Source organism: Trachypithecus francoisi, unplaced genomic scaffold, assembly GCF_009764315.1.
Source record: "Trachypithecus francoisi isolate TF-2019V2 unplaced genomic scaffold, Tfra_2.0 Lachesis_group1, whole genome shotgun sequence".
Classification (NCBI taxonomy): domain Eukaryota; kingdom Metazoa; phylum Chordata; class Mammalia; order Primates; family Cercopithecidae; genus Trachypithecus; species Trachypithecus francoisi.
Genome location: NW_022681454.1, coordinates 63,188,374 through 63,205,471, shown reverse-complemented (window position 1 = coordinate 63,205,471; position 17,098 = coordinate 63,188,374). Strand labels below are relative to the sequence as shown.

The 17,098-nt window shown below is 34.0% G+C and overlaps 1 protein-coding gene and 1 long non-coding RNA gene across 2 annotated transcripts in view; one reads left to right on the top strand and one right to left on the bottom strand.

The window, feature by feature from the left end:
- Nucleotides 1-3,622: 3,622 nt before the first annotated feature.
- CSN3 (casein kappa) lies at nt 3,623-15,770 on the top strand. Its single transcript, XM_033215982.1, has 5 exons — nt 3,623-3,694; nt 5,812-5,873; nt 8,836-8,868; nt 12,996-13,491; nt 15,604-15,770. The coding sequence occupies exons 2-4, from the start codon at nt 5,820-5,822 to the stop codon at nt 13,455-13,457; spliced, it is 549 nt and encodes a 182-aa protein (XP_033071873.1). The 5' UTR covers nt 3,623-3,694; nt 5,812-5,819; the 3' UTR covers nt 13,458-13,491; nt 15,604-15,770.
- Nucleotides 15,117-17,098, bottom strand: part of LOC117086366 — a 90,556-nt gene continuing 88,574 nt past the window's right edge. The window contains exon 4 of the long non-coding RNA XR_004438307.1: nt 15,117-15,244. This is a non-coding gene — a long non-coding RNA (uncharacterized LOC117086366). The remainder of the gene's footprint in view (nt 15,245-17,098) is intronic.

Below are 17,098 nucleotides of genomic sequence, written 5' to 3'. Positions count from 1 at the left end.
ACTAGTAGTATCATGACTCTGCTTACTAAAGGAGCAAAGAGACTAGTGGAGAACTAGTTGTGAAACAGGGCATATTTGGAAATAAAAGATTTTGTTTTGTTCATGATAATTTGGAGATGTCTATTTTACATGCAAATAGAGATTTTAAAATAGCTATTGGATACTTGAATCTAGATATCAGTGAAGGCAATAGCCTATTGATGATACTTAAGGTTACAAGACTTGAGTACATCAACTAGAAAGATATTAAAGATAGAGGGAGAAAAGATAGAGTGGTGGTGGATGCTGGAAGAATTTTTAAAAGTTCTCCTAAATTTAGAGTTTGAGGAAAATAAGAGGAACCAAAATGAAAATTAAGAGCAGCTTTAAGTGACTCGAGGGGAAAAAAAAGAAGGAAAAGTCAAAAAGTTTTACCAGTCAGAAAAATGAATCACCATGCCAAGAGCTGCTAAAATATTGAGTGGGAAGAATATCTAACAGCTACCATTAGATTTGGCTACACAGAGATCACTGATGAGCTGGCTGTTTATTTTGAATGGTAACAAGAATAACAAGAATGAAGTAAACATAGGACAGGATTATAGGGGTCTTGGGATCACGCTGGAGAAATCACACTTTACATAAATTGATTATTCCTTGTATTTTTAAATCTGTATATTTTAATGGCTTCAGAAATCTTTGGACTCTAAAACTTACTGAGGAATAAATTAATGTGTGCGCTAATGCTAAAGTCATAATGACATTCACTCTAGGCTCCAGATGACATCAAATGTCTCCTCACAATCTCAAAATAGTCTTTCTGTAAATGTTCAGGAGAAAGCACTATCTCCTTAGATAATCTCCTCAAACAGAGATTGTGGCTGTCTATTATACTCCCAAAAGTACTTTGTTTCTAATACAAACAGTTTGTATGTGCATTGTTTGTTTAACAGATGTGGCTACAGGAGAGTAAAATTTTGATATTTCACTTTGCTTTAGTTTGTTGACCATTTTTAAGAGCATTTTATGCTATTTTTTCCATGGTTTTTACATACATATGACAAACATTTTTGAAGCATACAAATTTCTACACTAAAGTATCAGTTTTCTGATGCCTTACTAATCCTATGAAAAGCTCTGCTTGTCATTTACATTGCAAGTACTGTTACAGACATCATTGTACTTCAAGAACAAAATAGAGTGTTGAGGTCAGCCTGGTACTAATGAAGTGGCCGATAAATAAAATGAGACAGAAAAAATAAAACTACATGCATGTAAATACCATCAAAGGAAGATAAAATAGACATGATGTACATTTCAAATGTAAGAAACATTAACAGAGTAACAAGAAGTTGTTACTAATAAAATAGTGTATATGAGTCAATAATCATTATGTCATTTATTGCAAAATGGTTTTGTTTATAATGTTTAAAATGTGAACTTGTGTACCCACAATAGCCTCTTACCCCAGTCCCAGTGCGTGAATGGTGGTATGAATATGCACTGATTATCAGGACCTAAACAAAGGGAAGTTGCAGTTGGACTAAGAAGCCTGTTGGTTCTCGTTCCATAATCCAGGGATATTCCAGAATCAGGCCATGCCCCCTATTGATGGATGCATAACTCGAGAAAGACTGGTGGATTCGTTCCAAATTATAAACACTCTCAATTTGGAGGCCTTGTTCAGCACTGTTGCAGCTTCCTTGGAGATTTCAGATCAGGCGAGTTCTGATCCTCCTTTTGCTTCTCTTTGGAAAACACAAGAGCATTGGATAGCTCCATTATAGAATGGATAGCTCCATTGGATATAGATATCCAATATAGAGCATTCGATAGCACCTAGTTCATCTACTCCAGTCACTCAAAACAAAACACTTTCACTAAGACTGCCTTAGATCAGTAGATATGGGAAATATCCAAAGTTACCAGTATTCAAGTAAATTTTAGACTACGAACTCCACAAGAACAGAGATGTTTACCTGCTTTGGTTACTAATTTATCCCTACTGCCTGAAACAGTACCTGAAATAAAGTATGTGCTCAAAGAATAATGTCCAGTACCTAAAATAATGTATGTGCTCAAATAATAATGTCCAGTTTTGCAAAGCCCCACAAAAGCTACATCAGTGTTTGAAGTGAATGGGGATGATACCATGGCAAACATGTGTTTATCTTGGTGGGAGAAAAGATTATTAGCACTCTCAGATGTTCTTAAAATATATTTTCCTGTGAAAGCAATGTCTTCAGAAGTGTTCTGAGTGTCTGCTACTTGTAAATTAAATAATTCAATACTCAACTGAAAATCATTATCACTCTTATGATTTTAAATCAATGGCTGAGAAATTACTATGTGAAATAGAACACCTTCAAAATTTGAGGAATGACCAGATCATAGTCTTTCAACCATGGACCCTGAGAATCAAAGGAAAACATTGTGACTAAATAGTTCAGATAGAATGGCTGGTGTTATTACTTTAGCAACTTGGTTTAGCAATTTTAAATTCTGTCATCTCTTTTTGAACTGCAGAAACCAACTATTCTGAGAAACAGAAAATCTCATTTTACTCTGTGTAATCCAAATAAGTATTCTAGGGTTTAGAATATTGTTCCTAACTTTCTAAGACATGCAATAGTTCTAAGAAACAGATAGGAACATAGACATAACTACAATGCTGATATTATTTCTTGTTTGTGTTCTGGCAGTCTTACATTAATTCCTGTAAGTTCCTCAATCTGGTCAGTTCTTCACAGCCAAAATGAAGTCACAGTTAACATTATTTCTTGAGAAAAGCAAGTAAAAGAAAATATTCTTTCCTGAATTATCTAAACAAATTTTTTGTTTAGCTATTTTTTGCCAAAATATTCACAATGTCAGTGGGCTGGTGATTTATGCTCTAAGTCAAAATGACTTTCCTTAAATCAGAACAAATATCTCCAATTCAATAATTTAATAATGTTTTTTCAAAATGGTTCACCTATATTAATGAAATTTAAAATCTTAAAAAAGTTTATTCATAAGAGAATAATAAATCACTAAGTATGTAGTCAATGCATATGGGAGAAAATGTGCTGCAGCTCAAATGCAAATGGTTCCCCACTTTACACCAATTAAAATGTTTCATATACGGGTTTGACTTTTATAAGGAGGTGCTCTTGAGTGTGTGTGAGATGGCCAATTATTTAATTTTTAAAAATCAATCATTGTAATTCTGGAAGGAAGAAGACCAACCACAGTCTATACCAGATGCAGTATCACTTGAAATCCAGGTTCTTAAACTAAAAGAAACAATTAAAATGTGAAAGTATTGTGGCCATTTTTCATTTCAACAGCAGTTTTAAGTTCAAATAGATAGGATAAGTTGAATAAGAATACAATTAATATTTTTTAAAATTCTTCTATATTTCTTTATAAAACAAAAAAGATTATTTAAAAAGATATGAATACTCTTTTTTCAAGCTTTATGAGTGATGACTCTACATCCTTCTCTGCATTTCATTAAAAAGGATTGACCCAAAGGTGACCCTGCTGTCATCAAATCTTTCCTTTCTGTCATCATCTTATTGGGTAAAAAGTAGGAGGGAAACAGAATAGTGTGACTCAAGGTACTAATATCCTTTAATTGGTCTGGTCTTCAGTTATTTATCTTGGGTCTTCTCTGCAGCTGACAAGCCAACTCAACCTACTGCCAACCAAGACCTGACTGGCACGAGGAAAGGTAATGCTGCTGAAACACCTGAGAAAAGAAAGTGATTCTTTTCACAGTAGTTAGTTGGGACATCACCATAGTTATTTCATAATCACATTTTCTTCCTTTTAGTTATTGTTAAGCTTGAATATGACCTAGTATCACTTTAAAATTAATTTCTAACCTAAACCTAAGTTCTGGATTGTGTTATGATCAAATTTATTTTTAACTTTAATCTGGGTGCCAGTCGAATTCTGACACCACCTAAATCATAGTAGACATTGTGAATTCCAAACAAAAAAGGCATTTAACATATTCCTACAGACAAATATTAAGAGTTAATTTCTCAGGAAGTTGGACTCATGAAAATAATCGCAATTGATCCCTTAATAACTTTCAAATTTTATTTCTATAAAAGTCATAATTTTATCTGTTATGGAATAATTATTTTTTTAAAACATGTCTTTCAAATACTCATGAAAGCTGTATAACGCTACCATTTCACAAACTATTTCTTCTTACCAAGTGATGAGGGCAAATGCAAATGTAGCTGATATGCAAAGTATGGTCTTATCTCTGTAATTTTTGTTTGTGCCAAAAACAAATTACTACCATTTTACAGAATATTTTCTTTTGTTTACATATCATTTTACGGTATGAATTGATAAGGGGTCTGTGATTCATCATGAAAATATTTTCAGTCTATAATCCTAAAAGATCACTAGCAAGTGAAGCATTAATAAGGAGCTTCATCCCACTTAAAGAAATATGAGTTTTCTTAGATTGTTCAAATTGATTCCAAATGAGTTCCATCGAATGGAAATTGGATGACATCGTATGGGCAGTTTTGAAGTCACTTCAGTAGACAGCCTTCCTAATCATTATTACCTGAGAATCAGACGCTAATGGAGTACAATGTGCTTTCCATCCTCTATCTGAGACTTTAATTCTGTGAATCTTTATTGTAAAGTTCAAGTTTGTAGTGATTCAAGTTTATATGAGTATATCAATAACAATAGCTGCAACAAGATGAAGTTAGTAATTACTTCCTAAACATAATATATACTTAATATGAAAAGTTTGGGGTATCATATATTATTATTGTCTAAAAAGATGATTTATTAAAAATCAAATAAGCCGGTATGACACTGTATATACTCTTTTAGAAAAATAAGGTTAATTTATTTCTTTAAATATTTTAGTCAAAGCCACTGTATCATCTCTATATTTCTTATTAAAACAATCGAGTTAATCATATCAGTTATGATTACTGGAGAAGCATGTTATAAAGAAAACAGTTTCATAACCCTCCACTTCCCATTCCATCCTACATATTTCTGTTGGATTGATCATGGACTTATAGATTTTTAGAAATCTCTAAGTTCAAACCCTAGTTTTACACATAAGAAAATGTAAAGCCCAGGAAAGGGAAATCACTTGATCAAAGTTACAGAGAACTCAGTCCTCTAAGAAATGTATAGTCATACACTTTCTAGTCCGAAAACAATCAATTGTTTTCTGTTGTTTATAAAGCCATGCCTAGCTTTTTCACCCACCATTAATTTAAAGGTGTTTACTTTTTCTGCTCTAAACTTTCCTTCCAATCTTGTATTTCCCTTCTTACACAAGATTCCAATCAAATGTTCATGGTGATTCTCAAGACTTTCTCCTCTACTTGAAATACTTCTCTCCCTATTAAACCCTGCATAGGCAAGCCTCACCTGTACGTCATTTTCCCACACAAAGACTGCTGCTTCTCTTAACTGAAACTTTTATTAGTAGAAAACCACTTTTGTGGCATTTTCTACTTTTTTCCCTCTTACAGTTTTTCGTGTATGTTTCAACACTCGTCCTAAAATTGATGCTACTCATTGGCAAGGCCTGCATATTTACCTTGATAATCTCAACATTTGACATAGTAATGATAATTTTATAATTCCATTAATGTTGTCAAAAATTAAATTCAGAAACGTTTTACTCCAAGTTTGAGTTTTTACATTCTTTTGTTAAAATAAATTTTTCACATTGGCTAAATCTACCTGTAAATCTGGCTTTTTTTTCTTAATCAAAGCAAGCATTGTATTCAAGTCACTCCTAAATTTCTAGTAACAAATTCTCCTAAATTAATTTTTTAAATATATCATTAGGTGCAATAATGAAGAGTTTTCTTCTAGTCGTGAATGTGCTGACATTAACCCTGCCTTTTTTGGTAAGTTAATTTCATCTAATTAGTTTGTACTGACTTTAAGAAATTTTTATTTAAGGGCTCTAACTATTCAAATTTCTAAATACAGTTATACTTCATAGACCAAAATATCTACAAACTTGTTATATTTTAAGGTTAATTTTTTAAATATTATTTCTATTATAAAATCAAAGTCATGTTCTTTTGGATATCCATTTAGTTCTGTGAATTAAGAAATCACAGTTAATCATATATAGGAAACTTTTAAAATTCTCATACTATAGAGAAAATACAGTCTGTGGGGAAAACAATACTGAAAACATTTTAAAATTATAAATGCATTAAAGATAATTCAGAAAGAATAACTACAGAAATCATAGTCTGGGAATCAGAAATTATTTCAATTAAGTTCATATCTCACCCAGACTCCAATGTCTTTATGGAAACAAAATCCTTCAAAGGTCAACTTTGGTTAAGCTTTTTCACAAGTTTCAAAGACCTTGATACTTCTGCCTTTAATATTCGAATCATTATCTTTTGTTATATTCTTCTCCATTATGTCAATTGACTGACCCCTTTCCAGGGATCCATGGCCATAAACAGCTTGAAGGTTTGCAGGCATTATCTTGAATTATATGCAATGTTTTAAGGCTACTGGACCTAGAAAAAGTTCTGTTTTTGTCTTTTAATTTTTTGATTTGTTTTTATTGTTGTTTTGGCTATTGCCTCTTTTTGTTTTCATGTTCATCTGGGGATTCTAGGCACTCACAAAGGAGGCAAGCATAATAATGGTATATGTCCACCTCCTGGATTGTAAAATTTTGGGGAGCACTAGTCCTTGTTCTGTAAATCTCTGTAATATTTATTTATTATTAAGTATAGACTTGCTTTTAAGTTAACATCTATTAGTTAATTCTATTATCTGCATGTTGTGCCTATGTATAACATGTCTATTAATTCTATTAGGTCAATTCTTGGAGTCAAAATTACCTGTTAAAACTTTGAGTTCTACAACTCAGATATTTTGTGGCCACCTGAACATTTGGAACTTAGGTTTTCTCTTTGAGTAATAGGGCTTAAAGTTTAAATCATAAAAGGATCCACAAATCCCTGCTGCATAGCAACCTGTTCCTGAGCTACCTGAGCTGGATTCGTCTTTCAAACATTCCTTCCCATTTTCACAAAGGCTTCAGGCCTCAGGGACATGAACAAATATACAGAAAAAAATAATTTAAGTTTACTGATTTTACCATTCAATCTTATGAGTAGTCAAATTTATACAAATTAAAATATCAATGTGATACCATGTTTTATGTACTATTTTATCCCTTCCCCCAAAATAAAAATAGTTAGATAATATTTTACTAGCAATTATGTACTAAACTGCATAAACACATAGCCTATTGGTGACATTATAATTTGGCACAAATTTTCTGTACCACAATTTGATAATTTCTATCAAAGAATCGCTGAAAACAAATGTCATTTGTGAAAAATCTTTTTAAGGTATTAATGAAAATTATTTAAAAGGCCACTGGTATACAGATGTTAATCATCTGTCTGTTTATAATTAAAATTTTATCTTAATAGATAACAATAAGAAATAAACATTTCATGACATAATCATTGACAACTTAGTTATCAACTATAAAAATGTAGGTATGAAACCTATGATATAAATTTAAAAAATATGAGATAACACATTTCTTATAAAAACGCTGGATACTTTTTAGACAAGAATATACCAGGAATACATAGCATAGGTTGATATTGCCTTAAGGTATCCAGATGGTCAGAATTTTTTAAAGTATACTTTCTACAATATTCATATTACTTCTTTTTTTTTTTTTTTTTTTTTTTTTAGACAGAGTCTCGCTCTGTCACCCAGGCTGGAGTGCCGTGGTGCAATCTTGGCTTACTGCAACCTCTGCCTCCCAGGAGCAAGCAATTCTCCTGCCTCAGCCTCCCGAATAGCTGGGACTACAAGCTTCCGCCACCATGCCCAGTTTATTTTTGTATTTTTAGTAGAGTCAGGGTTTCACCATGTTGGCCAGGCTGGTCTTGAACTCCTGACCTCAGATGATCCACCTACCTCTGCCTCCCAAAGTGCTGGGATTACAGGGTGAGACACCATGCCCAGACTCATATTGCTTCTTTACATTTTAAACTAATGATTTAATATATTTAAAGAAAAGCAAGTCTTTGTCTTAAAGCAAGAAAACTTTATTACCTTCTCAAATTTCTGACTTTCTACACTCACACCTTCCAAAAGGTTTCTAGAGTCATTTTATACTCAACAAATACATGTGTAATGTCCTAAACCAGAACTGTTCATTTAAAACTATTTAATATTATACCTCCTTTCAAAAGTTTCTAAAAGCTTTGGAGTTTTTAGTTTTATAAATACATGTCCATAAAATTGTGTTCTCATTCCTGATTCTCTAAATATGTCACAATTCAAAACTAAGAAAAGCACTATAAAAACAAATGAAAGATGGTATTAAAAACATTATTATTTATATTTTAAGGTTATGCAAGAGGCAATATTTTAAATTTTCTAAGTAAACCTTATGAATCATCTTAGTATGAGAGCAGAGAAAGGAAAAAAGGCTCAATACTCCTCTAATTTTTAACAATGTATATTTAATAAAAACTGAATAGAAATTATTCATACTTTTCATTTAAGTGTATTGTGTATTTGCTGGCACGGCGGTCAGATGACTAATTTTTCCCACAGTGACTTTTTCATTCTAGGTAGTTATATGTAAAGACAATATAAACATGAAGTTTATTATTATTAATCAGTTACACTACTGTTGCTTCTTAAGTAGTCCAACAGGCCTCATAGATCAATCATGAAAAATATTTTAAAACACAAAAAGAAAACATATTTTGTCTTTAACACAAAAATTTTTTTAACTGATTTAAGTCTTCCTTTTTTTTTTTTTTTTTTTTTTTAATTCTTACTTCTTCTGGAACTCCCCAGGCTGCAGAGGTTCAAAACCAGAAACAACCATCAGTAAGTCTATTTCAATTATTTCTATTAGAGGCATGAACTGCAAAATATATTCTGTAAAGGTCAGTCATACTACAGATGCCTTCTGTCTAAAACTTAAGTATTTCATCTCATTAAATAATCTAATAATATTTCCAAAATTCATTTCAGCAAAAGGTGATATGAATCAACATTGACGTTCTATCTGAAAGTTTTGTTTTCCTATATAACCTGTCATGTATCTTTGCTTTTCATGTATATTTCACAATATAAGAAAACTCTTTCAGCATTTCATATTGGAAAAAAATGAAAACATAAGTAAAGCTTAATATTTCCCCTTTCCACTTTTTAAGACAAGGAAAGTTTCTTCTCTGACCCCTCCTAGAATACTTCTCATACATCTATATTTACTTCCCCTTTTGTTTCCCACACATATCTGAATACATTTAAATATATCTCATTTTAGGAGAAATGTTTGCTCTGTAGTACAATTTTGTTGATTTATTTCTATTCATATCGAAAGGTCTACCAATGAATTTTTATGACAAATTTTTAAACAGAGGCACGTAGATATAGACAATTCTTTTTTTTTAAACATACTTTAAGTTCTAGGGTACATGTGCACAGCATGCAGATTTGTTACATATGTATACATATGCCATGTTGGTGTGCTGCATCCATTAACTCGTCATTTACATTAGGTATATCTCCTAATGCTATCCCTCCTCCCTCCCGCCACCCCACGACAGGCCCCCGGTGTGTGATGTTCCCCTCCTTGTGTCCAAGTGTTCTCATTGTTCAATTCCCAGCTATGAGTGAGAACATGCGGTGTTTGGTTTTTTTTCCTTGTGATAGTTTGCTGAGAATGATGGTTTCCAGTTTCCTCCATGTCCCTACAAAGGATATGAACTCATCCCTTTTATGGCTGCATAGTATTCCATGGTGTATATGTGCCACATTTTCTTAATCCAGTCTATCATTGGGGGATATTTGGGTTGGTTCCAAGTCTTTGCTATTGTGAATAGTGCCGCAATAAACATACGTGTGCATGTGTCTTTATAACAGCATGATTTATAATCCTTTGGGTATATACCCAGTAATGGGATGGCTGGGTCAAATGGTATTTCTAGCTCTAGATCCTTGAGGAATCGCCACACTGTCTTCCACAATGCTTGAACTAGTTTACAGTCCCACCAACAGTGTAAAAGTGTTCCTATTTCTCCACATCCTCTCCAGCACCTGTTGTTTCCTGACTTTTTAATGATCACCATTCTAACTGGTGTGAGATGCTATCTCATTGTGGTTTTGATTTGCATTTCTCTGATAGCCAATGATGATGAGTAATTTTTTCATGTGTTTGTTGGCTGCATGAATATCTTCTTTTGAGAAGCTCATATCCTTTGCCCACTTTTTGATGGGGTTGTTTTTTTCTTGTAAATTTGAGTTCTTTGTAGATTCTGGATATTAGCCCTTTGTCAGATGAGTAGATTGCAAAAATTTTCTCCCATTCTGTAGGTTGCCTGTAGACTCTGATGGTGGTTCCTTTTGCTGTGCAGAAGCTTTTTAGTTTAATTAGATCCCATTGGTCAATTTTGGTTTTTGTTGCCATTGCTTTTTGTGTTTTAGACATGAAGTCCTTGCCCATGCCTATGTCCTGAATGGTATTGCCTAGATTTTCTTCCGGGTTTTTCATGGTTTTAGGTCTAACATTTAAGTCTTTAATCCATCTTGAATTAATTTTTGTACAAGGTGTAAGGAAGGGATCCAGTTTCAGCTTTCTACATATTGTTAGCCAATTTTCCCAGCACCATTTATTAAATAGGGAGTCCTTTCCTCATTTCTTGTTTTTGTCAGGTTTGTCAAAAATCAGATAGTTGTAGACATGTTGTGTTATTTCTGAGGGCTCTGTTCTGTTCCGCTGGTCTATATCTCTGTTTTGGTACTAGTACCATGCTGTTTTGGTTACTTTAGCCTTGTAGTATAGTTTGAAGTCAGGTAGCATGATGCCTCCAGCTTTGTTCTTTTCACTTAGGTTGTCTTGGCAATGCAGGGTCTTTTTCAAGTCCATATCAACTTTAAAGTAGTGTTTTCCAATTCTGTGAAGAAAGTCATTGGTAGCTTGATGGGGATGGCAGTGAATCTGTAAATTACCTTGGGCAGTATGGCCATTTTCACAATATTGATTCTTCCTATCCATGAGCATAGAATGTTCTTCCATTTGTTTGTGTCCTCTTTTATTTCGTTGAGCAGTGGATTTTAGTTCTCCTTGAAGAGGTCCTTCACATCCCTTGTAAGCTGGATTCCTAGGTATTTTATTCTCTTTGAAGCAATTGCGAATGGGAGTTCATTCATGATTTGGCTCTCTGTTTGTCTGCTATTGGTGTATTAGAATGCTTGTGATTTTTGCACATTGATTTTGTATCCTGAGACTTTGCTGAAGTTTCTTATCAGCTTAAAAAGATTTTGGGCTGTGATAATAGGGTTTTCTAAATATACAATCATGTCATCTGCAAATAGAGACAATCTGACTTCCTCTTCTCCTAACTGAATACCCTTTATTTCTTTCTCCTGCCTGATTGCCCTGGCCCGAACTTCCACCACTATTTTGAACAGGAGTGGTGAGTGAGGACATCCCTTTCTTGTGCCAGTTTTCAAAAGGAATGCTTCCAGTTTTTGCCCATTCAGTATGATATTGGCTGTGGGTCTGTCATAAATAGCGCTTATTATTGGGAGATACATCCCATCAATACCTAATTAATATTGAGAGTTTTTAGCATGAAGAGCTGTTGAATTTTGTCAAAGGCCCTTTCTGCATCTATTGAGAAGAGCAACTCCAAGACACATAATTGTCAGATTCACCAAAGTTTAAATGAAGGAAACAATGTTAAGGGCAGCCAGAGTGAAAGGTCGGGTTACCCACAAAGGGAAGCCCATCAGACTAACAGTGAATCTCTCGCCAGAAACTCTACAAGCCAGAATAGAGCAGGGGCCAATATTCGACATTCTTAAAGAAAAGAATTTTCAATCCAGAATTTCATATCCAGCGAAACTAAGCTTCATAAGTGAAGGAGAAATAAAATCATTTACAGACAAGCAAATGCTGAGCGATTTCGTCACCACCAGGCCTGCCCTACAAGAGCTCCTGAAGGAAGCAGTAAACATGGAAAGGAACTACCAGTACCAGTCACTGCAAAAATATGCCAAATTGTAAAGACCATCCATGCTAAGATATAGACAATCCTTTATCTAATCTTTTGTGAAGAAAATTAAACAACAACAACAACAAGAATCCAAAATTCGGCCGGGCGCGGTGGCTCAAGCCTGTAATCCCAGCACTTTGGGAGGCCGAGATGGGCGGATCATGAGGTCAGGAGTTCGAGACCATCCTGGCTAATACAGTGAAACCCCGTCTCTACTAAAAAATACAAAAAACTAGCCGGGCGACGAGGCAGGCGCCTGTAGTCCCAGCTACTCGGGAGGCTGAGACAGGAGAATGGCGTGAACCCGGGAGGTGGAGCTTGCAGTGAGCTGAGATCCGGCCACTGCACTCCAGCCTGGGCAGCAGAGCAATACTCTGTCTCAAAAAAAAAAAAAAAATCCAAAATTCAAATCCAGGAATCGCTCCACATCACATTATATTACTATTCTGCTATAATTAGTTTAGGAAAAATAAATGTGCTCTTGGGCTAATTTTTAAATGAATAAAATTTGAGATCAATTACAAATATGTGGTGAGAATACACATGTGTGTGTGTGCCTTTTGTGTGTGTCTGCATGTTGTGCTTGCATATAACATGTCAAAGTTCTGAATGATATTTTTCTCTGTGTTGTACCTATAATAGCTAACATATCAGATCACTTTCTATATATGCCAAACTCTGGGCAATATGGTTTACATTATGAATAAACTCATCTAATTTCTTTGAAACAAATATTATATTGATATTATCAAAATAATATTTATAATATTGAAAATCATGAAGTGGAAAGGCAATGTACAAATCAACATCTTATATTGTTGCTGGGTTCCCTACTTCTAATATCTTACTCAATGGCACATACTATATTATTTCAAAAAAATGCAGATTTAAGGTATTTCCACATTTGGGTCTATAATAATAATATTCTGTATAATTTATTCTTTTTTGTAGTGCCATGAGAACGGTGAAAGACGGTTCTATCAGAAAACAGCTCCATATGTCCCAATGTATTATGTGCCAAATAGCTATCCTTATTATGGAACCAATTTGTACCAACACAGACCAGCTATAGCAATTAATAATCCATATGTGCCTCGCACATACTATGCAAACCTAGCTGTAGTTAGGCCACATGCCCAAATTCCTCAGTGGCAATACCTATCAAATAGCCACCTACCCACTGTGGTACATCGTCCAAACCTACATCCATCATTTATTGCCATCCCCCCAAAGAAAATTCAGGATAAAATAATCATCCCTACCATCAATACCATCACTACTGTTGAACTTACATCAGCTCCTACCACTGAACCAACGGTTGACAGTGTAGTCACTCCAGAAGATTTTTCAGAGTCCATCATCACGAGCACCCCTGAGACAACCACAGTCTCAGTTACTACACCTACGGCGTGAAAACACCAAGGAAATATCAAAGAAGACAACACAGGTAAATGAACATATACAAAATGAATAATTCTGACAAGAAGCATGGATTTATGAATACAACCATAAATTCTAAAATAGTACAAATAGATAAACTAAGTGTGTTACAGAAGCAGAAAAAAACAGGGTACTTACAATTTTACCTTGGTAAACCCATAGTATTGATATACCAGATTCTGTTCCAACTGGAAATTTAAAATAATTTTATTTGACAAAGTGAAAATAATTGGCAACTTTATTATCAAACTTTTTTATGACAATTGGGACACTCTTAGAATGTAATAGTTTTATTTCATCCTTATTCACACACAAACTATGACAGTAGAGTAAAACAGCAAGTAACACCTTCATGATTTTTATTTCAAAAATAATTTTAGACAAAGTTATATAGAATATGGGTTTAAGTAAATTTTAATTATGTAACAATTCTCTTGCACTCTCATTGTAGTATGAAGAGTGAAAGGAAATGATATGTTTCCATGCATTTCTTTGTTTCAGACATCATTTCCAAAATGACTCATGAAGTTAAGCCTCTCATATTTCTCCTATTCTAAGATAAACCCATGGAAGAATTATAATGCTTAACTTGAAAAGCACGTAAATATTAAAAGGATACTTTCAGAACACTGAATGTGATGCAAAATGTTACTATTTATTACTTGGACCAATGGATAATGGTAGACTCTAAAATAATCTGAAACTTATGAGAAGAATTTAAGCAAAGAGAATGATTAACAAAGTGAAAAATATCCAAAGAGTGTAAAATACTTTGGGGAGGCTGGGCGCAGTGGCTCATGCCTGTAATTATAGCACTTTGGGACCCCCCCCCCGCCCCCCGAGGCGGGTGATCACAAGATCAGGAGATCGAGACCATCCTGGCTAACATGGTGAAACCCTTTCTCTACTAAAAATACAAAAAATTAGCCGGGCTTGGTGGCGAGCGCCTGTAGTTCCAGCTTCTCAAGAGGTGGAGGCAGGAGAATGGCATGAACCCAGGAGGCGGAGCTTGCAGTGAGCCGAGATCGCCCCACTGCACTCCAGCCTGGGCGACAGAGCGAGACTCCGACTGAAAAAAAATAAAAAACACACTTTGGGGAGAAAATTGCAAAATTTTGAGTTTCTTTGCAACAAATATTTTCAGTGCATCAGATATTTACATGTTTTATGATCTAAAATACCAGACAATGGTCTGTGATATCATGGGACTAGCGTTAGCCCAGAAAAGTCTGCTTCTTTCATCTTCTTGCCTAATGACCATAGGCTGGTCATTACTTTCTCTGAATTTTTATTTTCTCATTTCTGGTTGCTATGAGACTCAACTGAGAATGCACATGTGAAAGGATTTTAAAAACTGATCGATCTGTAAAATGTCATGGATTGGAAAAGATAAAGTGAAATTAATAAATATTAACATTTATTTTTAACCAATATCCTAAGTCTCCACTAAATGATAAAAACTGTACATAATTATGTCTGTTGATTCCCATAGTAACTACACGAAACAGATATTATTCCTATCTCAAATTTAGGAATAAAAACTAGTAGGACTGAGGACATTAAGTAAATTATCACAGCTAGAACATGCAAGTGGGAGGCAAACCAAACCTGTTTAATATCAGATAGTGGGGCTTAATTACTATGTCATTTATTTTTATATGGGCTGTCTAACTTGCCAAAAAACAGGGAAAATACACTGTGATTTCCTTAGACTAGCGTATGGGTAAACTGTGTTGTTTAGTTGCTGTTCAACAGGATATCTGTTAAGAAAAAGAGAATAAGAGCTGGTTAGACAGCTGGCTTATCCTATTTTTGAGAACCAAATAAGAAAACTTCATTAAAGACAACATGAAAGCAAGTTATTTAATAAGTAGTTACATATTTTACTGATGCAAAATGTAAAGAAACATGTAAAAGACAGTTTTTCTGTAAATATTACATAATGTCTATTATTTTCAGTTTACTATATGCCTATTTTAAATATTTAAATTTAAATATTTAATCTGATTATTTATGAGATACGACAAAAAAGAAAAATTATGGAAGCTAAATAAATATATATCATGAGAACTATTAACACACTATAAATAAATTTCTAAACTATCTTTATTTTTTATAGGACTTGCTGAAACCAAATGACTACTTCACACTCTCCTTCAGTCATTTGTCCGCCTTCAGTCAACTGAAAATGTGATTTTCACAGATTCAGTTCTTCTCTCCTTACATTTTACATTCATGCCACATTCAATATTTTGATTCTTGCACAATAAAGCCAACTGATTGCAACTGATTCTTTGAGAGGAGTTTGCAAAGGGACCTCAGGGATCTCTGAAACTTTGAAATGCTGACAAATTTAGTGTGAGTTAGAGTACACAAATTTACCTAAAAGCAGAGTTCATAGTTTCATCAGGTTCTCAAAAGTGGTTCATGGTCTGACACTAAGAATTTCTCCTCTAGGATGACACTGGGACCAGAGAAGAGCCAAGCCATAGTGTTCCAATCCAGGGGACCACAGAATGACTCTTGAGAGCCATGGGAACTCTAGAGTTAGCATTAAATTTAAGTGCCCAAACGTATTGCTAATGTTAGTCTAGGTTATTCCTAAGAGCAAATTCTGGGCACAGGCAAATTACAAATGTCCACAACTACAAACACAGATATGTTGCAAAACTATAAATGTTGACAGAGACTCTAGACATGCATGAGCAGATTTCCCCACACTGGAAGCCACAGTCTCACATCTGTTCAAACACTCACACACACACATCACACATCAGAAAGCTTCTGGAATTCAGGTATTCCAGTTTGGAAAAACATGTGAATATTCAAGGTCCAAGGATATGACATAGCTGTTTTCTTAAACAAATATTGCAAGGAAAATCAGGTCACCTTTGTGCTTGGTCATATTTAACATGCCAGAAAAAATAAAACTCACTCAGCCCTTATAAAATGTTTACTGGTCATTTATCTAATCTTCTGCTGTGACTCCCAATAGATGTGCTATTATTAGGATTGATTTACAGTCTTCTACCTGCTCTCTCACTCAAATGGAGAGTCTGGAACAGAGGCATGGAAGGAATATGACATGGCTAGACCTTATTTGCTATGACCATTGATGATATTATTAATTTCTTGAAAGACAAAGTAAATATGTGGAAAAGGCAAAATTTATATCATTAAATATCTTATCACCTATTATATACAAGGTATTTCAAGAACACAAACAATAATAATGGCTAATAACAATAAGCAACGAGCAGTTATAAAGTACATAATATTTGCCAATCTTCTTTTTTATATGTATTTACTCATGTAATATGTAGTCATGAACTACATATATTTGTTCTTGTTGTTATTATAAGTGAAAGAGAAATGAAGTAATTTTCCCCATGTGAGGCTGAGATTTGAACTCAAAGTCTTGCTTTAAAGTCCATGCTCTTTAAAAACCGACACATGGAACAGCATAAAGAATCCATACGTAAACCTGAACATATGCAGTCAACTAATTTTCAGCAAGGATACAAAGAAGACACAATAGCAAAATTATAGTCTTTTTAATAAATGGTGCTGGAAAAACTAGATATCACATGCAAAATAATGATATTGGACCCATA